The sequence below is a fragment of the Nymphalis io genome, chromosome 16, assembly GCF_905147045.1.
Source record: "Nymphalis io chromosome 16, ilAglIoxx1.1, whole genome shotgun sequence".
NCBI lineage: Eukaryota > Metazoa > Arthropoda > Insecta > Lepidoptera > Nymphalidae > Nymphalis > Nymphalis io.
In genome coordinates, this window is record NC_065903.1 from 8768820 (window position 1) to 8796399 (window position 27580).

The window sequence follows — 27580 nt, forward strand, 5'->3', positions numbered from 1 at the left end:
TCCAAACCGGTTATAGTAAAAGCTATTTTCTCGGGATCTCAAGATTACTACCTAGAGATTGCGTCGAGCCACCATTACAGTAACAGCATTCAATTTAAGTAAATAAATTTTATTTACCGTTGTAAAATACATACCATTGTAATGTTGTTACGTAAGAAATATTCTTTGAGGAAAACATTGTGGAATAATCGTGTTTTTATTTCAATATCAAAAAACATTTTTCTTAGACGTATAATATTTGAGAATCAAACATACAAAAAATATTTGGTTTTAACGCTCAGAAGTCGCGTGCTTTAATAAAAGAACTCACCAAATTTTCATCACAATCGGATAAATGTTTTTTTTTATATATATAAAAAATAGGTAGTACGGACGGATATGAGCCACCTGATGGTAAGTGGTCACAACGTACATAAATATTGTATGCACTGTAAGAAATATTAACCAGTTACATCGCCCATGCGTCAACCTTGGGAACTAAGATGTTATATTATGTCCATTGTGTCTGTAGTTAGGGACACATACATACGAATATTCATTTTTATTTCTATAGATGTTCATTATTTATTGTATTTGGTCACCTGTTTTATATTTACGTATGTGAAATTTAATAAATTATTAGTATCGCGAATATTTTAATTTATTCAAAAAGATGATTATAAATGATCTCCGTCAATTTAATGGAAAATGAAATGGTAATAAAATTAAACGCCAATAATTTTCAATGCAGGCAAACATTTACTCGTGTGTAAATGGTCACTTCATAGTTTCCGTATAATTTCGCAGCGTGATATTACTTCCGGTACAATGGGCGGAGCTAATTTTGTATTGCGTGAAAATTTAGTATTGCAAGGGTTGAAACATTTAATTTTTATAGGAACGGGATGACTGTCTGTATAATCACTTCTCAAATTGTATGCTAACGACGGGACCTAAGATGTAATATTAATTATACTTAGTGACTATTTATAAATTTTATTATTATATAATTTTTTGACTTTTTTCACACACGGCCATCTGATCCCTAATTAAGCAGAGCTTGTACTATGGAAAGCAGACAACTGATATACTACATATACTACTACATTTCTTTTGTGAATATATACTCATATAGATAATTACACCCAGACTCAGGACAAACAGACATGTTTATAAACACAAATTTTTATGCTAGGTGTGAATCGAACCCACGACCTGTGGCATATCTATCAATTACGGCAATAAAGGCTATCTATCAACCACGGCTCATCAACTATAGTTACACCGGCTTACTCATGAATGTAGCCGAATCACAACACTGTTATTGCTGCTTAACAATAAAAAGTATTCCACGAGTGTTACCCAGGACAGGTCTGGTTTGCCATGTCTAATGGGAATTTTTTTTGGATTAATATTTTTTTCCTTATTTAAATCTGCGATTTAGACTGTATATATAATATTTTCCAACAAGTGCGATAGTAACTCTGTCTGTTTGTTTTCTCATCACAACTTAACCGATCTCAATATTTTTTTACATTGCTTGGGACTAGGATATAATAATGTCCTCCAGAATGATTCCGGTTATTGCAGCCAATCTGGAGACAGATTACCCAACTGCGCAGGAGATATTATAGTGCACAAATGTGTGCGCAAACACAGGTGCACTCTCTATTCTCTAGCTCTCATAATCCGATGGGACGGCAATCTGACACGACCGGAAAGAGTTCAGGCGCAGGATTACGTGTTTTCCGAGACACGAGAGTATCTCCAACCTAAAGACTTTGGGCTGCTACTGAGAATTTTCTGACACAAAATCCCAATAACTTTTTAGTAGCCCGACCTGGGAGTTGAACCAAGGACCTCCGGGTCTGCGGTCTTACATCTAGCCACTAGACCAACGAGGCAGTCAAATAACAGTTACATGGTGTAGCTTGCGTAAGCATTTACCTGCCATAACATGAATGGACATTTAATCAAAATCAAATCGTAAAAAAATTGTTCAATACAATATTAAATACCTATTGTAAGTTCTATAACTCGTTACACACGGAATCAAAGGCGGATGTTCATTTAAAAATATGAATGAAAGTTAGTGAGTAATTTGTGCTACAAAAACACATGAATGAATATGGTGCCAATGGTGGATGGTAACCAGCATTTTTGAGTTTTATCGTAATTAGTTTTTAGTTTAAAACACACCTCGGTCTCAGCAGGAAATACGACGTGAGGAAACCTGCACGAGTATCAATCGACATACCAAGCACCATCTTAACAGGAAATATGCCAAGTGGAGAACTATTTACAGACCATTACCGTCGAATTTATTTATTTTAGAATAATATTTCCAACAATTTGCAATATTTTAGTAAATAGAGAGATATATTACTAATGGATAAATAATTTAATTGCTTTTTTAATTAGGTAGGTATAATGGCAGCTTGCGGTCGAGCACAAACAAAAAGAAAGTCTATGTTACAATGTAAGCTTGGTTCTTTAGTTAAAACGATGCTTGGTGATAATAATTTAAATTTGGATTAGATAAAATACCTCATACACAGAGCTTATCATTATTATATACAATATAACAACAATAGTACATCCGTGCATTGTAGTAGTACCAGGTGTGGTTAGTTGAAATGTTTCTTTCAAAAGAGAAAGCAGATAATCGATCAAACCACGCGACCACTCGAGATGCGTACGGGCATTGCATAACTCGTGACGTCATGTTAATGACAACATTACACGTGTGTTTTACGCGTTTTATTCATATTTAAACGAATATAAGCATATCGTTATTCACAAGATTTTGTTATTTTGATTTTTGAATAAATTAAGATTTTTTATTTTACATGTTATTTTAATAAAAATAATAGAATAGAGGCAGTCTATATTAATATATAACTTGATATATTAGTGACCATTTTGTTGAACAAATTACATTATATTTTTTTATTGGTATTTATAGTCTTTATTTATTTTCGCGGATCTATCTTAATCGCCTCAGAGAAAAAGTAGTATTCGAGAATAGTCAGATGGTTCCTTAAATGTTGCCAGTGAGAAATCCCATCGAACACACTATATTATTATAAAATATAACATTCGTGTGTTCCAATGACCGTGTTTTCATAAAACAGGACGTTGAAAGCGAGGTCAAAAGACTTCCTTGCTTGAATTTATGAGAACGTAGCAACAATGAAAAGTTTGACAATCTTACATTAATAATAATTATTATGATTACGTTATTAAACTTAAGTGCCATAATATTACGCTATATTACGCTATTTATATCGAAACGTCATGTAACGAAATATATTCTTTATTTATGATTCTAAAAGGTCATTTTTAAGAAATCATAATTCAAGTCAAAGCTTATTAAATGTGAGTACCATAAATCATTAAAGGGCAATTCATCATAGAAATCGTAAGATGAATAATTTAAAGAGAACCAAAATATTGAGCATAAGAATTCGTACAAATCCTAAAGAAATTATGATTTTTCAAGGTATTCCCATTTTTAGTTTGGAAAAATAGCAATAAATATATATACATTTACATATGTACTCATACATTATTTCAGACATATATAATTACCTTGAAGAATATTCCTAGATAGTATCTTTTCTCTCCCGATTTGAGAAGAGGCATTGTCCATCGCGTTACGCCTAGCTCGTCTTCGCTGCTACAACTTGAACATTCTGAAAATAAAAATAACAAGTTATATGTATTATTTCAGACCATTGCAGATATATATATTATATTAAAATGTAACAAAATTGAAATTAGTATTATTATTCATTATCATCAGATGTTATTAGTCATCCTGAGCAACAGCAAGAAAGAAGTGTTTAACATAAGTATTAAAGGAAAATAAAAATGAGAGAATATTTCCAAATCGAAAATGATGATTATTAAACGGAAGAAATTATCATAGATGTAGAACCTATACTATTGAAATAAAAATAGGTAAACTAACGACTATTCAAATTATTATAATAATATATTAATATTTACGTATAATAGACAATTTTGTCATGTTGAGGAAGCCGAGCATCGTTCAGCACCTGACTGTAAGTGGTCTTGTATGACCACAAAATATCACTTCTTACTCATCAATCTGTTATCAACCATTGAACAATAATCTTATGTCCCTTGTGCCTGTAATTGCACTGGCAAATTGATTCTTCAAACCAGACTACAATAATACAGATTATTGATGTTTGCCGGTAGAATGAATCTTCAAGGTGAGCTGCCATGAAGACCTATCGAAAGTGAGAGCCACTTCGTATTTGTGATTCATAACTACGCGATATTTAATTGAATATAACGTAACAATCGTGGAATGGCGAAGAGGAAAACGAATCATTTTTACTAAATTTTAAATACCTACTGATGTTGATCAATCCGTCATGATAGTTAAGAAATCGGGATAGTAAATGTCAAATATGAAAAACAAAAAGATTTAATATTATAAAATAGAAATATATACATAAAGCTTTACAATGTAAATAATTACCTACTATAATTAGTTTTATCATAAATGACTTTAAATAAACGGCCTAAATATATTTCTACTAATTGTATTAATAACACGATACGAAATGGTTTAGTCTGGTTAACCTTCAATTTTGTTATGTGCGAAATTTTCATCTTATTTTGAAAAGATTTGTTTATTTGAAGAGGTCATATGTATTTTTGCCTCGTTGGTCTAGTGAATAATTTAATCGGTTGAAGATCCTGGGTTATACATAACAGGTACGGCAACTAAATAAGTTGGAAATGTTACACCACTGTGCCTCGGAAAAGACGTGAAGCCTTGAAAGCTGCGTCTGAACCGGTCATGTCGGATTACGGTCCCACTGGACTGTAAGAATGAGGGAACAAGGTGCCTTATGTCTTACGCACACACTTGTGCACAAATAATGTCTTGCGTAGTGGGGTAATCTCCATTTGACCGTAGCGGAAATCGGATTAGTTTTTTTATGCATGATTATTACAATAGAATAAATTTTATAGAGATGGCACTCTATTGATGCAATTGTTTATTCATATTAAGATGGTTGACTCATATGAGCAGTAAAGTTTTTTATCTGCTGATGAAACATTTAATTCTATTCTCTGATCAAGATAACACGCTAGCTGAACCAATTAAGCAATATTTCCGAAAAGTAATTCCTCCTTTTACTATGAACAATGCAATTTACTTTGTATGTTGTAATATTAAAAATATATTTATCTAACATTGATTCTGTGATAAATAAATAGGCAATGAACTTGAAGGTCACATAGTGCAATTGTTTAAGAAAGTTAAGCATGATGTCAATGAAGTAGACACGATGCTATTCGTCAAGTATGTTCAAGTCTAATATTACGGCAATGTTTGAGCCAAGTTCATATAACACCAGCCGCATTACTACATTCTTTAAGCAAACCATTGCGAGTCACTTTGACCTCTTTATAGCTCATTAGATTTATGTAAGTAAATTTGTAGACAAAACAATTGCACACGCGTAAATTTTTAAATTATTGTTGAAGACTGTTTAATCTGACTCTTCATTCTATACTCTCTGATTAGATTTTCAGTATAACGTTCCGCGTAATATAAAAACTTTGGGAGACACAACAAAAAATAGCAACTATTTCAGCTAACGATAAATACGGAGCGTGCCAGCTCCTACATGATTCCTCGTATAATAAATAGCTTAGATAATAGAAAAAAATGTATTATTTAAAATAATTATAGCGTATATTGTATGTATATCCATAAAGAGAAAGGCACTCACGATAAACTTTCGTGGCTTTTGCAGTGCCATAATTTTATTGTTATATAAATAAATATATTACATATTAATATGATTATACTTTTTTTTCAGTTTGCACCTTTGTGGTGTTATTGTGAAGCCTTCGTCGAGCAAATATCGAATAATAAATCACAACACTCGGTTTCATTGTTCTTCAAGGCCATTATCTTATGTGTATCGATATCATGAATCTCAGCTGAAGAGATGAAAAGAGAAGTTGCATTTTTAGTTTATTATTATCATCGACATATTTAATTATTGTAATACCCATGAGGCATAATTAAAAAGTAAATACTAAAGTTAATGTGTCATCATTGCTATGCCTTAATGAAGTTCAATTATATATATTAATCCAAAGTAATAATTTTGTATTCCGTAATCATCGTATAAAATTCATATAACTTTTTGTTAAATTAATTTTATAGCATATTATCCATTATCTTTAAAGTGATTTCATTAATTTATTGTTTCAAATTTATACGATAACAATACGGTCTACGCCTCTTTACACGTTTTCTACTAATTTCTTTTGTATGTAGGTACCTATCAAGATCATACAAACAAAAACTGAAACTACATTTTATCTTTCGTCTACTTTTAGTTGTATCGATATAAGCTGGTCCAAGTTACTTATTCTTTCCACGTATAATTTGGACGATGATGAATATTGGCCAATCAGAAGATGGATTTCAGAGTTTGAGCTCATTGGAATGCTTAGGAATTATTGGTCATTCCAAAACACTACACAAACAAAATCATAAAAGTTTTTTATTATTTTCGAGCGATAATTTTATTTTTATTTTATTACGATGACTTATTATTTAAAGTAATTTTCAATAAATCTTTAAAGGGCGTTAAATGTAGGTTACATCTACCAACCAGCGAACCAGACAGCATTATGCATACGTTAGTATACATATAGTAACTGTAGTAGTATTATTAGTAACTGACTTTAAAATGAAATAATTTAATATTCGAAGTCAGTTTTTAGGAGTAGAGTAAAATTATAACAAAGATTACAATTAAACTGTATGACGCCCAATGTAATATGTATAATTAAAAAAACCTTAAAATGAATTGTTTCGAAATATAAAAAAAACAATGGAACAATATTTAATCGTGCAATAATAATAGTTCTTTAACTTTATTTGCATGAAATAACTAGCTCAGAAAAAGTAGTTTAACGACTTAATTACCGTCTAAAAACATTGGTAAAGAGCTAATTATATAAGTGTGACTTTGAAATCTGTTTGTGATTATGACACCTGATATACCTAATAACCATAATAACCTAATGGTTAATTTACCTCCAGTTTCTGAAACGCTGCTCGAAGTTCATACTAACGCATTTGCCTCTAATCGCGCTTCTCCCAAAAAGTCTATACGAGTCAATATCATCAGTAATACATCATCATCTTTTTTTTTTATAGTATAGGTAGGCGAAAGCGCATGTGGGCCACTTGATGGTAAGTAGTCACCAACGCCCACAGTCATTGCCATTGTAAGAAATGTGAGCCATCGCTTACATCGCCAATGCGCCACCGACCTTATGGGAACTAAGATGTTATGTCCCTTGTGCCTGTAATTATACGGTACCTACCCACTATCTTCAAAATCTTCATTTTACATATCATTAGAGATATAGAGAGAGATATCTGGAGCGTAAATCTACGGTTTTTAATTTATATTCCTTACCTGGCTTCCCACCAAGACTATTGAGGGGCGACTGGTAGTTGACGGTCTTGGTGTCAGCTATGCAGCTCATCACCAGTAATATTACGGGTAGGTATTGACGTTGAAACATTTTTGTTTATATTTATCACTTTACACTTCACGTTTAAAATATTTTGACCTAACTTTCTCTATTATTTCAGGTTCACTTAATTTTACTATTTTTGGCTAATGAGGTTGACTTAAATGAGAAAAAAAAGGTTAGTAAAGTATAACTGCCTGTAAATATTTCATTGCTGCAAAGAGCTCTCGATTATGTTATATGATATATATTATATTATAAGAAAAACAATGGTTGTGAATCGAAACTTTGTTCAACATTTCTATAATTCTGACATAGTACCAACAACATATAAAAGGAGACAAGACTTTAAATAAATGCTTACTAAAAATTTAAAGAGGCGTTGCGATACATGCCAAGAGTTACTTATATCAAATGTATAAAAAAAAACTATATGAAGCTACTAACTTTTCGGAATGAAGATTCTAACGAGAATAACCGCCATGAAACTCGGTTGTTACTATTTTTCTCAAATGTTATATACTACTATTTATGTATATCATATAAATTACATTACGGTTAGTATTAAAAGTTATTACTTTTGTTATTATTACTATAATTGTATATTGTACTGTTGCGTATCACTTACAACATGATGAGCATAATTATATTTCGTAAATCTGACACGCAACAGTTGAATTAAGATTGAAAATTATCAAATAGTTATGCAGGCATGCTAACTTTTACATGGGAGTCTCTTTGCACTAATAACACACGGATTTAAATTTTGGTATATTTCATGTTTTATATAAATAACTTCTAATATTTTCTTCGCTCGGCTCTAATAATTACTTATATTTTTTATTACTTGCATAAATAAACTAAAAACCAAAACCTTATCTAAATCGTTAGATTTGTTTCCAAAATTACAATTACAGGAAATAAATATGTAAAAAATAATTATTCATTCAATATTATAATATATGTGGAATTATAAAAACAAACCTGATACTATTTCAAGATAAAGAATATTTGTTAAAAATTTTAATCTAAATGTACTTTAGGAGTACTTATTTAGTTAAATTACAAAGAACATCTTATCAGACCCGGATTTATGCTTAGAAATATGTTTATATATATGCTTCTACAAAGCAACTCTGGGGTCTAGCTAAAAAAATAGATATAATTTTACTCTAATCGCTTCAGAATAGAGGGGCCTCAAAGTGCCTAGGGGCTAAATATCTAAGTCCGGCCTTATCATCCAGCCTGATTATCGTACACTTAGATTTTTATTTGTAAGAAATTAATATATTACATCGTGTGATTTGCATACTTTTCTTGCATTTAGGCATTACGCGTAGACAATTCTGCTACATTCTTGCTTAAGCCAGCCTTAGCAAAACGAACTGTTTATTGGATATAGGAACAGTGAAATATAAAATAAAACAAACTGATTAACTGATTGAAAATTTGATATATATTATTTATGGCATAATGAACGATATACGGTTAAAATTTTTTTTAAACCAAAGACATGATATGTTTACTGTCATTTAATGGTAACACTATTATTTAAAATACGCGGCTGTTGATTGTTGCGAGGTGCAAAATCCACGAGTAATTAATATTAAGATCGTACGCGGTTTCTTTATTGATATTGCAATCAGAGTTGTATCGAATGAGATCATTGCTCAACGTACATTCATTTCCTTGGTTACATTTCAGATTAATTATAAACAGTTAGTGCTGCAGTATTGTTCGGTATATTATCTCGCTCGCAAAATATTGTAAACCGATTTACGTCGATACGCTATTTTGATGCGTGTATTATTTTTAATATAATTGTTAAACTCAATGTCACTTCTTGCGATTTCACAATCTTATTCTGCGGTTTATTTCGAGTTTCTTCATTCAGATTAATTTTACTGTGTTAAGAGTAGCTTATAGTATTATGGTTTCATTATTATGTTTTAATATTATTTCGAAAATCTTAAATTTCGTAATGTAATGAAATAGATTTAATGTTTAAGTCAATTTAATTATCATTATTTACATTACATCCCATTTAATGTCTATTCAATTTTTTTTACGTTTAATTTTCTTTAAAGTCATAAAATATGTTTGAAATCATAAATTGAATGATTTTTCTATCATAACACTTTCTGTATTAAAGCTTAATATACTCTTATTTCATTAGAAATTGCTTTTTATTATCTAGTTACGCTAACAAATCAAGTAATGATAAACTATAAATACAATTAATAATTTTTAAAATCTTAATAAGTCTTTAAAAGTCACGAAACCGTATACTTAAATTTTATGTAGAGTTATATTAAGAATTAAATAAGCGATAAAAAAATATTGCTCGTCTTATTATATAAATTTTAATGGCATAAATATAGTGTGAATATAATTACATGGTGTGATTAAACTTTATCGATAACCGACTGACATAAAATATGAAACGATAAAAATCTGCTTTTTGTTTGCTTCATGAATGACCTTACATTTATTTAAAATATTATCTTTAATCGTACCGACCTGATCTCAGTAAATACAATTTTTTTTTAATTAACATATAGCTGTCAGTTTTATTTTTAATTATATTTTATCTGCTGACTCGTCCTTTCAGATAATCAGTGTTAAGCGTATTTTTGTATTTCACTGTAATTCTGTTCCGTAAATATTTAATAATAACCTTTGATTGCATTTAAGGTTTATTAAACTTATACAATTGTATCTGTATTGCACGATCTTCGATCTGGGATGTTTTTATCCCCCGATGCGAAAAGAGAAGTGTTATGAGTTTGATATATGAGCAATTTCTACTGGCCAGATCGATTAAAAATTTAGTTTCATGTGACAGCATCATTTGTCATTACCAGGATAGCCAACTTATATAGCCGACGAATACTTTGTTTGAGCTCATTGAAATTGTCTCAATTAATAGTTTATATTATAAATTTTTTAGAACAATTTTGAATCAAGGTATTTTTCAATTTCAGTTTTATTACTATGAATTATTTCAATCCATTGTTTTATTATGAAAATATTAATAGATCTATTAAGTCACTAAGACTGTATTGTATTATTGTTGATATAGGAAATAATTATAGAAACTTTCAACATGTTTATGAAGTCGTATCTTAAGCACATATTTTTATAAACAGCCTTAAATAAAAAGCGATCACCGTGAATTCGTGACATAAAAATATCGAAGCGATTGAATTACTTCGGCGCTTCGATATTTTACGACGTTAACTTTATGTACATATTTATGTTAAGAAAATCTCTTTTAAAATATTCTTACTAGGAGATCTTGCTTTCTGTAACCGTTTCCAAGATCTGAACTATTTCATGTATGTTTCCTTAAGTGTTTAAGTGATAGTTTTACGACTCTTTCTAGAATTCCTTTTTCATTGTAATATATGATAATATTGTCGAAATATGAGCTCGAGTCATTGACACTTGTTGAAATGTGACAGTTTCGTAAATAGAATTATATATATATATATAATTCTATTTACGAAACTGTCATTCTTATATATATATATATATATATATATATATATATATATATATATATACATTATATATTAATGAAGGTATCTCTAAATTCAACAGTTCAACTCTCCAAGAAGAAACAAAGTAGCTTAGTTCTCATAGTATAATAACTTTCGTTAAGCTCGTATTTATTTAATATTTTAAGCATTGATACAAAGAAGTGATTTTTTGATATTTAATTTAGTAGGCCTGCAAAACCAAAAACCAAAAACCATGCAACAATTTGCATAAGTGAAGTAAAAGTAAAGAAACAGTCTGTAAATGTCTGTTGGGCTGAGGCCTCCTCATCCTTTCAGGAGATTTCGGAATATATTCCATTGGAGCATCGTTGTGAAAACGTAAGTAGCGGATTTTAATTCGACGAAAAATTCAAGTGTTCTAACTGGGCCGTGTCGGTAGAAATGGGTATTGTATTTTATAAATAATGATATGCTGTGATGTTATTGTAATTGTAATTAATATTAAAATATTAAATTGTAATTTAAATAAATTGGTTGGAACATATAATAACATAGGTAAAAATAAAGAGGAGATTATGTTAAATGATACTTCGTAAGAACAGCTAATTAGTATTTGTTAAGAATATAAAAACAATAAACATTACGAATATTGTATCAGACAATTTCCGTTTCCTTTAGTAAATTACTCGTATTTCCTCGCCTGCCGCAACGATATCATCGAAATTGTAAATCTCAAAGCTTCGTTCACAATGAAGGTCTATCCGATATTTTTTATAAGTTCTAATATGAGTATACCTAATACTATAAATACGAAAATAATGTCTGTTACGCACTGAACCGATTTTGATAAAATCTAGTTAGAAGCAAGCTTGAAACCCAAGGAGAGACATGAAACATTTTTTACCTAATTAACATACATAAAATTATAATAATTAATTTATTATATTTAAATTAAAGATTACCGAATGCTTATATATTAAAATTACATTATAACAGAGTAATTATTATACTAGAGTAATTAATTCTAGGATTTCGCATTTTAAAATTAAAATTACACGATACAAGACATAAAATATGGCTTTAAAATTCTTAAATACTATTTTTACTGCATCTACGTAATATAACTTTGTGTATAATTGACAAGAGGTCAGCATCAAACCTCAACCTTTGACATCGCTAGAAGACTTGTATACCGTTGAACTGTTGAGGCTGTAACATTTAACATTTGGTCAAAGTTCTTTTAAGAAGGCTTGGTGCTTTATCCACAACGCGGCTACACTTTAGGATAGTGTATATATCTGTGGCAGATTTTTTTTGGGCCCATGAAAATTTTATGGCATGAAAAATTAGTGGTGCTCTATCGGATTTAAATAAGCGGTCTTTGGTCCATGATCTGTGTGTTCTATCTGCTAGGTCATCGCTAAACTTTAAAAGTATATTTTTCTGAACTTATTCTAGGCATTAGCCTATTTTATCAAGTTAGATTAATTTCCGCGTCAACCAACGGCCGGAGTTATCAGTTTCAAAGGAAATTGGCATTTCTCATAGATTTCCAGCCTACGTGTACTGACATCAAATGTGCTTGTTACGTAAGTCCGACGCCAATCATGGCCTCATAATACGTATGAATACGTTATTACTCGAGAAACGAACACGTTCTCGTACTGCGAAGCCTGATACCTGACACGCCTTTACTGATTGGAAGTGTCTGGAGACAGGAATGCGGTTTCGAAAATTCGATGTATTAAGCATTTCCGAATTTAATCACACAATCGATATTTGTTAAATCAAGTTTTTGAATATAATATACGTAATTATTTACAATTTTGTCTCAATCTACTACCTAATTTAAACAATAATCTATGTCTATGATTAAATTTGATTGGTATTATGAAAAAATTATAGATCACACGGTTATAAGACATATAGCAATAGCAAGCCTATTAAATATGACAGTATATTAAATATGACATCGACAAGTATTAGAATGGTAGCGATTCTCTTGGCTATAATTACTAAATTAATCTGGAAAATGTTTCTATCTCTTAGTAACACGTGGATTTAAAAAGGATAACAAATATTTTCAAACTTATTGATTGTTAACAATATAATTATCAGCATTATGACTGAAATGCTGGCAACAAGTTTTGTAAATAGAAGTGTAATGGTTAATCCTTAACGTAAAGCTGGCGACTGACCTGTATCAATTATACGTAAAGTATATGTTACAACTTGAGCTGCTTGTAACGAAACGTAAACAAATTGGGGGCTACAACTCAATATACGTCGATACATCGGTGGGACTACTGACTATCCAAGTATCGCTTTGAATTTCTTTGTATATTTATTATGGTCTGACATCCTCACTATGAACAAAACTGAAGCACGGCTTTAGATCACTCGATATTACCGTATAACGTATAACGTCGCCTGCTTATATTACCTAGTTGAATGAAAAGTTAGCAGTCGAGAAGTTGCAACATTTCAGTTGTAGGACCTAAACGAGTTAGAAGCAGCAAAAACTTACGGACTGGCTCACTCGACTAATACTTTTCCGGAGTAAGTTTTAGACGTTATATAAAAAACTAGCACTGTAATTAATAGATAACTTAGTACTATGACTTGTATAGACATGTATAGTATTTTATAAAGTTATGTAAAATATACCCTTTTTAACTAAAGTACAAAATAACATATTAAAAATATAAATAACTATGAGTACATGATACTAAGTTCATAAAACATAAAAAACAATAAATAAAATATTTTATCAAATATAATTTTTCAACGCATAAATCAAAGATTCAATTATGTCAATATCGTATAAATGCATTGATTCCGAATGTAATAATGTTTTGATATGTATAAATGTCAATGTGTCGATATTATTGTAATTATTATTATTAATTTTATTTATCCGGGAACGGATGACGTAAAATACGGCGAAGAATTTCGATGCTTGCGCTCCGTCCATATGATTATGAGATCGGATCATTGTGACGCGATTCGGGAATTCCTCGATCAATAAAATAAATAACTGGTTATAATAAATAATTATATTATGAACATTTGTGATTTAGCTGATATACTTTTGTCATCGTGTAAGAATGGCCATAAGATGGATTAACTATTGCTGAGATATATTTTTATCGATTCTGCTCGTGTAGAATAGAACCACCGTACAGCAACTAAAGCTTATTGGCTCTTATGTCGTAAAAACGACCCGAAGAAAAAGACTGTCGTATCGTTTATCAGTATTATAAAACACTGTATGGCCCAAAATGAATCAGAAAAAAGCAAACTAATTATGTTTATTATTTGAAAAGGATTTACTTATAGATTATCTTTCTATGTATGTAGATATTATCCTTTGAGGTGAGTGAGTTTAATACCTACATTAGTCAGACAGGATGTCGGTATCAAGCACGATTTTAATATTATAATCACTTTACAATTCCATCTTTAACTTTTTGTGACGACAGATAAAACACTTTTTTATTTGTTTTAAAATAATATATATACTAATAAAGTTAATTTGTGTTATAGTTTTTTAGGTTTAAGGTACTCATAAGAAATATGGTCTTGCTTATAAGAATATAGGTTTTTGCTCGTTTCCTTTGAAACAATTCGTGATTGATGTTTTACTTAAAACGTCACAAAAAACTACGAAATGTAGTCAATTATAACTATATTCTGCAATTCTTGAATAGATAAAATGCTTGCATATGAAAATGGTTAGTTTTTATTTAACATATGTAGCAATATTTTTTTACAATGATACCCTAGCTACTAATGCTTACTACTATATACTGGTAATCATAATATATTTACAAACAAATACTATTAATTTGACAAAAAAAAAATATTCTCAAGTTTCTGGATTTGGATGTTCTAAGATTATTTACATAAATGATTTTCGTTTTTATAATGGATATAAAACCTACAATGAAAATAAATTGTCTAAAAAAACTGTGCACATAATATATGATAGCAACATTAAAATTAATTAATATTTAATAAACACTTCTTGTTACCTTCTTTAGTGCTTATAATTTAAAAAAAAAAGTGCAATATACACGTTTATTTTATTAAAGTGATATTTGATTTTGCATTAATTAACCTCCGTCCAAGGTTGCCTATATTTGAGTGGAACATCCTTTTATGTGCAGCATTTTTGCCTCATAAATATACATGTATTATGTAATGTATTTCACGATTAATATTTTAATGTGAATAATATATCAAGTTGATTTTCTGTCGGTTTAATCTTGTAATGTAAATATATCATTTATTCAACTGCATATAATTCAATTATAATTTTGGAATATAAATTGTAAAATACGTATATAATTGTAAAAACTAAATTTAGGAATATATCTTTCTTTGTAACTTCAATAAAAATTTCGGTATGTTTGGTACTTCTGTCTTACGTTATATTAAAAAATCTAATTAATTTGGGGTAAATTTATCTTCATTTGGCACTTGAATTATTTCATAAGCAACGTACTTCATTCGTAAAGAGGCGTAAGTGCAAGTATGTTCAGCAAATGTAAAAAAAGTTAAATTCCAAAAATAAATTGTAGAATTATTCGGTAGCTGTAAAATCTTTATTTTTTTTTCTAGCGATGATAAAGTATTAAAAGTACTTATATTTGCTTATGTCTACATTCATTTGCAAATAATAATAATGTATTCAGCTTAACCACATAGGAATTATGTTCTGTAAGCCGTGGGTGTTGTAAGAGACACGTTATGTAATTTCCTGACAAGGCTGTTAATTTACAAGCAAAAATATTCAAATGATAAACAAAAATATGTTTTCTAAGTTTCCTGTACACATATTTAAATATAAAATAACATATATTTAAAGGAAGATGATTTATTCTCAATAAATACTTTCAATAAAAACTAGCGAACTTTATCTTTTTTTTTTATAAAAATTATCTAGGTATTACATGGAGTTTTAAGCTTTTAAAGTCCGATTAACCCGATCGGAAACGGCAGAGAGTTTAATTAGTTCCATGACATCACTAGGTATTTGAACGTAACAAAATCTGATCCCTGTCACTGAAAGGCCAAGGTCACGTGAAGTTAAGCTATAAAACAATTGAAAAGTAACCCTGTTTCAGTCATTATTAAAAATAGCAGACAACTTACAAATTTTTAAAAAAATATTTAAAAAGAGGTCAGATGAGCACAGTCAACCTCATTAGTCACTGAGACAGCCGCGAAAAATCAAACACAAAAATTAAAAAAAAATAAAAATTTAGAACGCAAACGCGCGCGCTTCGTGATACGCGTGTTCGCCGCGTTGGTTGCGGTTATACTAAGTATTAACAATGATAAAATAAGCAAAGCTTTTATGTAACCTTCAGTTTGAAAGCCGCATTTTTGCGGTCAAGCGGTTTGTAGTGAAGATGTCGCAAACTCAACTCTCCAAATAAACGATTCATTCGATTTGACCTTTGCAAGGTTTTATAGATAAGTCGTTTTAATTGCGTACGCGCATTCTAACGTGCATTTGCTTAAATTTTTACTGCTTTTTATAATAATTAGTTAAAATTTCTGCTGTTCATGCGTCGGTCCTTAATTGTAGTAATTAAACAGCTTTAAAGAAAAAGATGTCAGTTGTGCGAGTTGCACGCTTACCAGCTGTTTGATACTTCAATCGAACAGAGGATGGAATTTATACGCATCTTGAACGTGCGTGTGAACGGGATAAACACATGCATGAAAAAATAATAAATATACCAATATAGCATTGTATGATAAAAAGAAGCTGTCTCATTTGTCTATACGACTTCATATCCGAGGTACTCTTGAATAAAGTCAATAAAAAAGGTATTGAGTATTTCACTTGGGAAATTGTCAGTCCAGTCTGAAGTTAGAAAGTTGATATTAGACTCGCGTGCCTCGGAAAGCACGTAAAACCGCCTTTGCCTAGCGTCTGAACTTTCTCCGTTCCTGTCGGATAGCCGTAAAATGGGACTATAGGACTGAATGCCAGCCCCAGTAGAGGGCTATTGGGGTCGGCATATACTAGAATAGTTTCCACGGCAATTGGTAGTAGCTGCAATCGTTAAGGTAGGTCCCTCTTATTTCATTGGTAGCGGGAAGATAAAAAAGCAAAGTAGTCTCTTATAAGTAAATGATCTGTTATTCATCTCTGATTAACAGACAGAAGAAGCAATTTTTTATAATCTGCCAACGGTTATACGTTTTTAGGTCGCAACAATTCTATGCTACTATTGTCACTAGTTAGATAGCTCTCACGCTATTGTACTTGGTGGTCGCGCTTTGTGTAAGCCCGTCGGGTAGGTATTATCCACGCATCACATATTATAACGCTAAACAGCAATAATTATTATTGTGCGCATTGGTTATTTCTTCAGCTTCCTAAATTATTAAAAAAAATGTAAATCAACTTCCTATTTTGATCATTAGTCTGTCAATTCCAGATTCAAACCCCGTTGCCAGTTGTCGCTAGCCACTACACGAAAATTAACACGATGAGGGTATAATTATAAGCAGACTTACGTGTAAATGTAAATGACGAAATAAACTAAAGATATAAGTGATTTATATTAATTTTATACTCAACAATAACTTTTTGAAAGTTGAAAAAAAGGGCCGGTACATGTTAAAATATTATTTCCACACAGAAAATGACTTTTATTATTTGTAGTCATTCAACTCGTTTTAAGGTAAAAATGTTTATTTTAAACATATATATCCAGGAAATCATATAAAAGAAAAATATTCTGATAATCGAATACAAGGTAGCAATAAATTTTGAGATACGTTTTTCTGTCTCACATATTTTCGCCGTTTGCTGATTTATATTTTTTTACATCAAAAGGTCATATACAACAATAAGCTTTATGGAATTTATGGTGGTATTCGTTTGTATGCCAAAGTATTTATCCGTTTCCGGAATTGCAATCGGATTCCAGACATGCGTAATCGTATGGTTCGCAACTTTGTTTGTTTATTTATTTGAAATTGAGGTAACCTTGTCTAATAATTTTAAGGTCCATATATATTAAAATGATTTTAGATTTCAGTTAAAAAACTTTTTGCATAGTTTTGCATTTACAAATTACATTTTTGTGATGTTTGCAATTGAAACATTTTAACAAAAAAATTAGCACCACTCCATTGGTTACGTTTGTGACGTTTTACTGGAAGTCCGATCCAACGAAGTAATGCTGCTAGGCGTGCAAATTTTTAAAGTTAGTTTTAATTATTTTATTATAATATATGTTAATTTTTTTTAGTTAAATAATCATAAATATATAGAGTTCTACGCTTGTTTATTATAAATTTCAACAAAAAAAAGTTAACGCTATGTTTATTATAAAGTTCATTTAAGGACAAATTAATTCAAATTGCATGTAAATCGTAGCAAAAATATGATTGATTACCTATTCGTATTTTATTTATGTTTATTAAATATCTTACGTGTCAATTTTTAAATATATGACTAAAACTTTTACGCATACTTATTGTATATTCAAACGTAACATACTAACACGTTCTTTGAGACATTATCGTGTATTATAAATTATGTACTGTTATTGAAACTTGTACTAAACCTTTGTTTTTTTGTAATTTTTTAGAGGACAGGCTTCAATCAATCAATCAACAGCCAATCGTTGTCCACTGCTGAACATAGGCCTCTCCCAAGGTGCGCCAAAGCTCCCTGTCCTCCGCCTTCCGCATCCAGTTGGTGCCCGCCACCTTCTTAAGGTCGTCGGTCCACCTGGCTGGAGGGCGCCCTACGCTGCGCTTGCCGATTCGCGGTCTCCACTCTAGGACTCGTCTGCTCCAACGGCCATCGGTCCTACGACATACGTGACCAGCCCACTGCCACTTCAGCCTGCTAATTTTGCAAGCTATGTCGGTGACTCCGGTTCTTTTCCGGATAATCTCATTTCTGATCTTATCCTTCAAAGATACTCCGAGCATAGCTCGCTCCATAGCACGCTGAGCGACTTTGAATTTGTGGACTAGTCCCGCAGTTAGTGTCCACGTTTCGGCACCGTATGTCATGGCAGGTAAGACGCATTGGTTGAAGACTTTCGTCTTCAAACATTGCGGTATAGACGACTTGAGGACTTGACGAAGGTTGCCAAATGCTGCCCATCCCAAGCGAATTCTTCGATCGGCTTCCTTCTCGAAGTTGTTCCTACCGATTTGTATAATCTGTCCTAGGTAGGTATATTCACTAACAACTTCGAGAGGTTTGCCCTCGACGTATATCGGTCCCGGCACGACATGCCTATTGAACATGACCTTAGTCTTGTCCAAGTTCATGCCGAGACCGACACACCGGGAAGACTCGCCTAGGCTACGCAGCATTTCGGTGAGTTGTTCCAGCGACTCTGCTATGATGACGATATCGTCGGCAAATCGAAGGTGTGAGATGTACTCGCCGTTTACATTGACTCCATACCTAGTCCAATCCAGCGTTTTGAAAACGTCTTCCAACGCGTTGGTGAACAGTTTCGGGGATATTACATCCCCCTGTCTTTGACAGGCTTTGCATTATTAAAATACAGCTATATAAATCGATGAATTTGTCCAGCTGCAGTGGCTCTTTATGCTTATATATTTTATTCTCAATTCTAACAAAATTAATATTTAGCATATTTCATACAAAGTTTCTTCAAGTGAATAAATTATTTTTAATATATATACTGTAATACAAATGCTATAACACCAATTTCTCATAACCACTCTTAAATAAAGGGTCTGTCTATTAAATTGTAAAAATACCACTTTTGAAGATAAAAAATCATACCTTAAAAACACATTTAAACGATTGTTGCTATTTCAATAGATATTAGTTACTCGTATCGTGTTTTAAAATTGGCAAAAATAAATAATTATGACTTACGAGAATACTTCTTCTACAATATACTGAAAGTATAATTAATGGCTATGCATTTTTAAGTATCCTATTATCATTATGGACTATTTATCCTGTCATCATACCTGTCTGCAAATGTTACAATGTGCAATTCTCAACTACCCGTTCCAGTTTTATTCAAGGACAACCCTATAACGAACTCAACGCGTCAGCCGTAGCCTTAAACATAAACTAACTTATAAAAAGAACATTACAACCATAGATGTACAGTCTACATAAAAATCTAGTGTTATAGATTAAAAAGAAATATTAAAAAAATATTTATTCAGGCAAAGGAAACACTTGTAAGGTACAGAATTATGACTGCCATGTATGTATATACATGTAATGTAATGTTATGACTAGGAGAATGAAGGCTTCTGAACTAATTATATTAGACGCAGAAAAAAAAAAGTCTTCGTTATGGAACACGCTAATTGAAGCTTCGTAGCACTCTTCTTGAGTTCAAATGTGAAATTGTTAAGCAATTTTAAATTTTAATTTATTTGTTTCCAATTTTTTAACACATTCAAATCTTTTACAATTTTCTTAAGGTTCAGTTATAAAAACAAATTATTTATGTAAACATGAAAAAGGTAAACTGCGTGAAAACAAAGAAAGGAAAAAATATGTTCTGTTTTTTTTTTTGTCAATAAATAAGTTACTAATCATTTATGTGGACGCTTGTTTCGTGCCCTTAAAACATTTTATTAAGAGCAATGTTCTGCTAACCAACTGTAAAGGGCAAGGTCTCTAGTCTAAGGGCTATTCATCCAATATTTATTTCTCATTTTTTGTAAGACTGCATACTTGGGAATTAACTGACCAATGACTCTTCACTGTAGAATTAATTTACTTACGTTGACCTTGAAATCAAATAACAGTTAGTAATTTCCTTTTTACTTATTTGAATATTTAACGAAAAACGTAGTCGATTGTGTTTTATTTTTGTATATATATTTTAACTTACTAACAACTTTTATTTTTGAAACCATTAATAAGAGATAAGAGAGACACAGGACTCAAACTTCAACTTTAATCTCATTGCGAAATTTTCTTGATAGTTTGACATGGATTTATTTCATTTTTGTCTTCATTGATAGTTGTTCAAAATCAATCAAAATGAAAACGTGTAAAAAAAAATGGACGTTACAGTTTCATAACACGTCATTTATTTCTGAGATTGAATTACAACGGCTTGTAATATTTTCAAATAATGGTTAAAGCTAAAGACATCAACGAATGACGAATTATAATACATCGTAAGACATAGTATAAGTGCAAGGTGGATCTAGTGACTTGCTTACGAGACTTCAGATGTCTATGTGGCTGGGCTTTAATTCGAGATCTGGCCACTAAAAAGTTATTAAATTTTCTACCTAGAAACTTTAAATAAAAACCTAAAAACCTGCCCCGACAAACAAGCCGGTCCTGCGGCTGCATCTGGTTTGAAATCCTGAGCATTTGAAATGAACAAATATGAACATTGACATGAATAAATATTGCTTCCTCAAAAAAAAAAACGAAATCATTTATCATTCAGTTATTTTTATTATTTTCGTAATCTAATATGTGGAGACATATGAAAAATAAATTTGATCTAACCTTCAAGACGGACATAAAATGTTACTTATTAAATGATGATTATAAAAATATTTATTGTATGTGCTGTCATAGGAAAAATATGCAATACAAGCTACCGTTTTTTTGGGACTATGTTTGTTTTTTAACGAAAACTCATTGAAGGTATATTTTTGTGCCATTGCCAATCGAAGCAGTTTATTAATTTAATGATTTTTACTTTCCTAGTATTTTACTTTCCAGTTATTATATGAACCAGAAAAAAGACGAACTACGATTTTTTTAGATAATATCGCTATACGAAGATTTTTATGTACAGTAATTGTTGAACAAATCCAATCAAAATGTACTTAATTTTTATTCGTATCTTATAAGAAAACCATTGGTTTAGTCTTCCGATATTCTTTATTTAATACATAATAATATACTTTATTATTTTAACTTAAATGGTTAGTCTTACGTGTGTTTTTATCATACACGTAAAGCCAGAGTACTCATAAATATTGAATAAAATAATATAATTTATAGTATGCAAAACCACCTAGTCTACGATGCTAAAATTTAAAAAGTAGGTTTGTAAAAATAATTTTTGAAAAGATGAAAATTTCAACTTTTAGGAAAGAAATGGGAATATTCTTCACTATGTATGAATTGTACCCGTACACGGAACGGGGAGTGAATGCAAGATGATCAAAACTTTAATGTAAAAATTTTCATTCATTTCGTTAAAAAATCAAGTAAGCAAACAAACGAGTCCTTTCATCATTAGTATATATTATATTCATTAGCGAAACAGGTTATATACTTGCAATAAGAAGAAAAATAAAGTAGGTTTTGCAGTTCAACACTCCATAGCATCTATGCATAATGTTATGTTAGAATTTTATTTTTAGCAAATTATGACGCAAACAGTTTTATTAGTCATACGACAGATGAACTATAACATTTTATTTATTTAAACTAAGCATTTATTCGAGCCAAGATGGCAAAGTGGTTAACAAACGTAAATCCTCATCTACTGTCTAGATCAAAACCAGGCAAGTACAACTGATTTTACATGTTTTTATTTCAATTTCTGTTTGTAATTCATCTCATACTCGCCAGTGAAATAAACATCATTAGGACACCTACATTTGTCGAAATAAAATCTGCCATAAGTGTGAACAATGAACAAATATATCACATTTTAATGTGTGACTTTCTATAATTCTAAATTTGTTTTAAGAATATATGTATTAACTATTTGTTGCTAAGCCTAAAAACAATGTCATATTTTGTTGATGTTAATCGATTATATCTAGATATATACCATCTACGTAACCGAATTTTCAATATTTTAAGGAATAAAATTTCAGTTCTACACTTTTAACGTTATTTATAGTTATAATAAATGGTCCACTTTGCTACAATAAAATGCAAAATGCGTGAATCTTCAACCTTGGTATAAATGGTCCGGTGCAAATGTCACTTACGTCTCGACCAAAACTAGTTAGCGGTTAGGTTCGCTAACGTTTGTTTTGCACTTTTAACGAGCAATAAATTTAACAAATTATAGGACTTGTTTTTTGAAAATTATCAGAAAATGTTTTGGTTAATACAATTTTATTAATACTATTTAAATAATTAACTGTTTTTTTATAAAGTGAAGTTCTATTATCCTATGTAGGTAGCTACACTAGTTTACTGGTGGTAGGGCTTTGTGCAAGCTCGTCTGGGTAGGTACCACCCACTCATCAGATATTCTACCGCAAAACAGCAATACTTGGTATTGTTGTGTTCCGGTTTGAAGGGTGAGTGAGCCAGTGTAATTACAGGCACAAGGGACATAAAATCTTAGTTCCCAAGGTTGGTGGCGCATTGGATATGTAAGCGATGGTTGACATTTCTTACAATGCTAATGTCTAAGAGCGTTGGTGACCACTTACCATCAGGTGGCCCATATGCTCGTCCGCCTTCCTATTCTATAAAAAAAAAAAAAAAAAAACACTGGTGGTAGAGTTTTGTGCAAGCTCGTCTGGGTTAGGTACCACCCACTCATCAGATATTCTATCGCAAAACGCGGTACTTGGTATTGCTGTGGTCCGGTTTAACGGATGAGTGAGCCAGTTTAATTACAGGCTCAACGGACATACCATCTTAGTTCCTAAGTTTGTTGACGCATTGGCGATGTAAGGGATCCGTAATATTTTTTCAGAGCTGATGTATTTGGACAGTGCTAACCACTTATCAGGTGGCTAATTTGTCAGTCTGGTGTCCTATTTAAATGAAAAAATAATAATAATAAATAATTTTTAAAACAAAGTTTAAAATATGAAGTTCATTTTTTAGATAGACAGTTCGGTTCATTTTACGATTTCTTCAAAAGGTAATATTTTGCTTACCTACAGAATATTATTAACTAACATTACCTTACCTTATAATATTATTTTATAAAAATAAAATACATAAGTGTATTACAATAATATATACGCAATGCGTTTTTAGATATTGGAGTTTGAAGTAAATTGCATTTAAGGTAAACTTCATCTATTAAACTGCACTAAAGCATGGTTGGTGGTTAAATAAGCTGGACTTAAATAAAAGAGGTCTCCTATAACCGACTATGTATGTAAAAACGATAAACTTAAACACTTAACAATTTAAATAAAATTAAAAACTCATATTGATCCAGGAAGTGGAATTTTTGATAAAATAGTTGTAATTTAAGTGGTATTAATTGACCCTTAATAAGACACTATTTAAGCGGATATGATGTCAATGAGAGCCATAAATATTTCAATCAAGATTAAAATATCACATTAAAACCGAATATCAATCTAAATAACATATTAACATCATAAATAATCATGAAGATGCGTCGGTAATTATATTATTCTCTTTGTGAAATACCAGAATTTGATATATTGATTTAATTGCTTTTAAGTCGTCTAAAACAGGACATATGTCACTAATGTGATTAATTTTTACTGAATTAATTAATTATTCGAACCATATTGTACATAATAAGCATAATATAAAGGTCACGTATAATTTATTAATTAGTTTTTTTGAAGGGGTAATAAATTTTATAGATGTTTTAATAGGTAACTGGATCAATAAGCAAATGTCCTCATTAATATTTCCGTTAATTATGTCGAAACTGAGGGACTCGGTCGCGATTTTTATTTTATACATTAACAGAACATTACCATGTTGCCACTTCGTGTTTGAAATAGAAACTATATATATGTATGTTGCTAACTGTATATTATATATATAAACAAGCATGTGATTAATTATTATATTTGTATCTAGAATGCACCACTAACTATATACATTAGCACTGCAAGAACGCTACAGACGCAGAAATACTCTGTATTGCTTTGGTTGTAAAAATGATGAGTTAGTAAAAAACCTGATACGCGCGTAGTTTTTAATCAGGTAAGCCTGCTAATCGTCTATGGAAATTAAAAAGGCACACGAAGCTGCCATAGATATAGATAGAATTTGAAGATTATTGAAAGTGTGTTAGATAAAGTGCATTTTTCAGAGATCAAAGTACATAGATTAAAATTATCTCTGTACAAAACCAAAAGACAGTATTGTAGATGTTATACAAATTCTGCCTACAAGAAAACCTTACATATTACATTAGTAATAAGAGTATATAGTCATATGTTAGAATGTGCTATTTATATTGCAATAACTTAAATCAAAAGGTGAAGATAGAGATGGCCAATTGAAGAAGTGTTGTTATAATTTGCTTACGATTAAAAGGTTCCAACTCGCCTTCTATAAACTGACTTGTATACTTTTTACTTCTACCTGAAACAATAAAATATAAACAATTGAACAAACTTATCATATAAAAACTATGTCTTTTAACCACTTATCGTTAATATTATTTATCGTTAAATACTCGTGTGATTTATTTTTCAAATTTCAGATCTCATATAAGTAAATAAAGCTATCATATTTGATATTTATTTGTATCGCTACTTGTGCTAGTACAACCTAGAAATTGATAAATTTTGAAGCCGCTCACAAGTTATTTATTAGAAACCAATATGTAATATATATATATATATAGTTCAATTAATATCTTACTTTATTATTCATGTTATAGTCAAAAGATATTTAATTAAATTAAATCTCTGTAACGTTTTAACGTAATTCTTCAGACATTGCAATTGCATAAAAAGATTAAGTTGTTATATTGTTAGGAGCATATTCAAAGATATCTTTGAGGAAAATTTTCTAAAGTTGAATATCTGAGGCAGCTCGGAAATGGGTCACAGCTCTAATGATGGTCCTTTTTTACACTTTTTCGTATCCAAGCCGCACAAGTCGAGTTTGCTGAAAGCTGGCGCCATTATGAGAAATTTTTACCCTTCGGGAAATCAAAGTTATTACGTAAAAATCAGTTATATAAATACATTACACATAATTAAGGTTAGGGAAATGATGTTGAACATTTTATTTTTTTTCATACTATTCGATATAAACTTTTCAGTATATTATAAATTGTTGTTTACTTTTTGAGCTTTTACGGAGCCACGATACATTCTTATGAATGAAATTCATTTTATACATAATATATATTGGTTAATTATAATATTATTTTATCCCGCTGAGTTTCTTTCGTCGGTGTTTATTTCCGAACCGGTGGTAGATTTAAGACAATCGATAAATAAGTGTAACGCTTCTATATTGAATAAAAAAATTTGACTTTGACTTTGATTACATTCTTATGAATGAATTTCATTTTATACATAATATATATTGGTTAATTATAATATTATTTTATTCCGCTGAGTTTCTTTCGTCGGTTCTTCTCAGGTCTGAGGTGTTTATTTCCAAACCGGTGGTAGATTTAAGACAATCGATAAATAAGTGTAACGCTTCTATATTGAATAAAAAAATTTGACTTTGACTTTGATTCAACGACTATCTTAATTACTACAGTTAACAATAACAAAGTTATATATAAACAAGTCACCTCGTTATATTAAATAAAGTTAAATATTTTTATCGGAAGCTATTCTGTAAGAACTAATTCGAAACTCGAGAAACAAAACACGATCCTGAATATATTAGTATTAGTATTAGTAAATAGCTGAATGGATTGAATATATATATATATATATATATATATATATATATATAAAAAAAAAAAAAGATACACAAATCAAAGATTTGTTATTTAAACATTTACGAACATATATTAAAATAAAATCAGATGCCATAATGAATACAAAATATATAACTGTTTTAATATTAAGTAAAAGATATAGGTAATTATTGTGTACACTTAGAGACTTCGGAATGGGTTGAATACAATCTAATTAATTAATAAAAAATAACCTACGAGTGTTGTCAGTTAAATAAATTAAATTAATTTTATTGGTACATTGTTACATAAACAAAATCTTTATAATATATTCATATTTTAAAAAAAATTAGTCATTTGATAATTTATATATTTTTCTAATTGTCTTTCATTTATTTGGTAGGTTGATAGGGCTTTGTGCAAGCCCATCTGGGTATGTACAACTTCCTCTTGACATGTACAACCTACTCACACATCTTATCACATAATCACATACTGTACCGCAAAATTCTTAGAATTATTGTGATCTGGCTCGAAGGGTAAGTGAGCCAGTGTACTACAGGCTCATTGGACTGAGGACAGAACATCTTAGTTCCCAAAGTTGGTGGCGCCTTTCCTATGTAAGGCATGGTTAATATTTCTTACAGTTTTAAAGTCTATGACCATTTACTATCAATGTACGTGTGTCATTTGCATGGACATTTATCCCTTTTTGAAAATTAAAAATCATGGTACTTGTTATATTCTAAGTTCCTTTTGAATTTCATTAAACTTGCATTTGTTATTTTTTATACCATTGTTTCCAATTTAGATCAGCAGCATTCTGTTAGAGCTCACATGCATAATTAATTTATTTATTTATTCGTAATAGCACACTTACAACAACTGAATTTTCATGTGCTTAATTTGTGATTATAATTCATCTCGTGCTTTACGGTGAAGGAAAACATCGTGAGGAAACCTGCA

The 27580-nt window shown here is 30.5% G+C and overlaps 1 protein-coding gene across 1 annotated transcript in view; it reads right to left on the reverse strand.

Moving 5' to 3' along the window:
- Positions 1–27580, reverse strand: part of LOC126774236 (C-type lectin domain family 4 member F) — an 88466-nt gene that overhangs the window by 7051 nt on the left and 53835 nt on the right. Inside the window, exons 4-5 of the mRNA XM_050495658.1 lie at positions 25273–25329; positions 3571–3674 (exon numbers count right to left, since the gene is read on the reverse strand). Coding sequence (XP_050351615.1) covers positions 3571–3674; positions 25273–25329 — 161 coding nt within the window. The remainder of the gene's footprint in view (positions 1–3570; positions 3675–25272; positions 25330–27580) is intronic.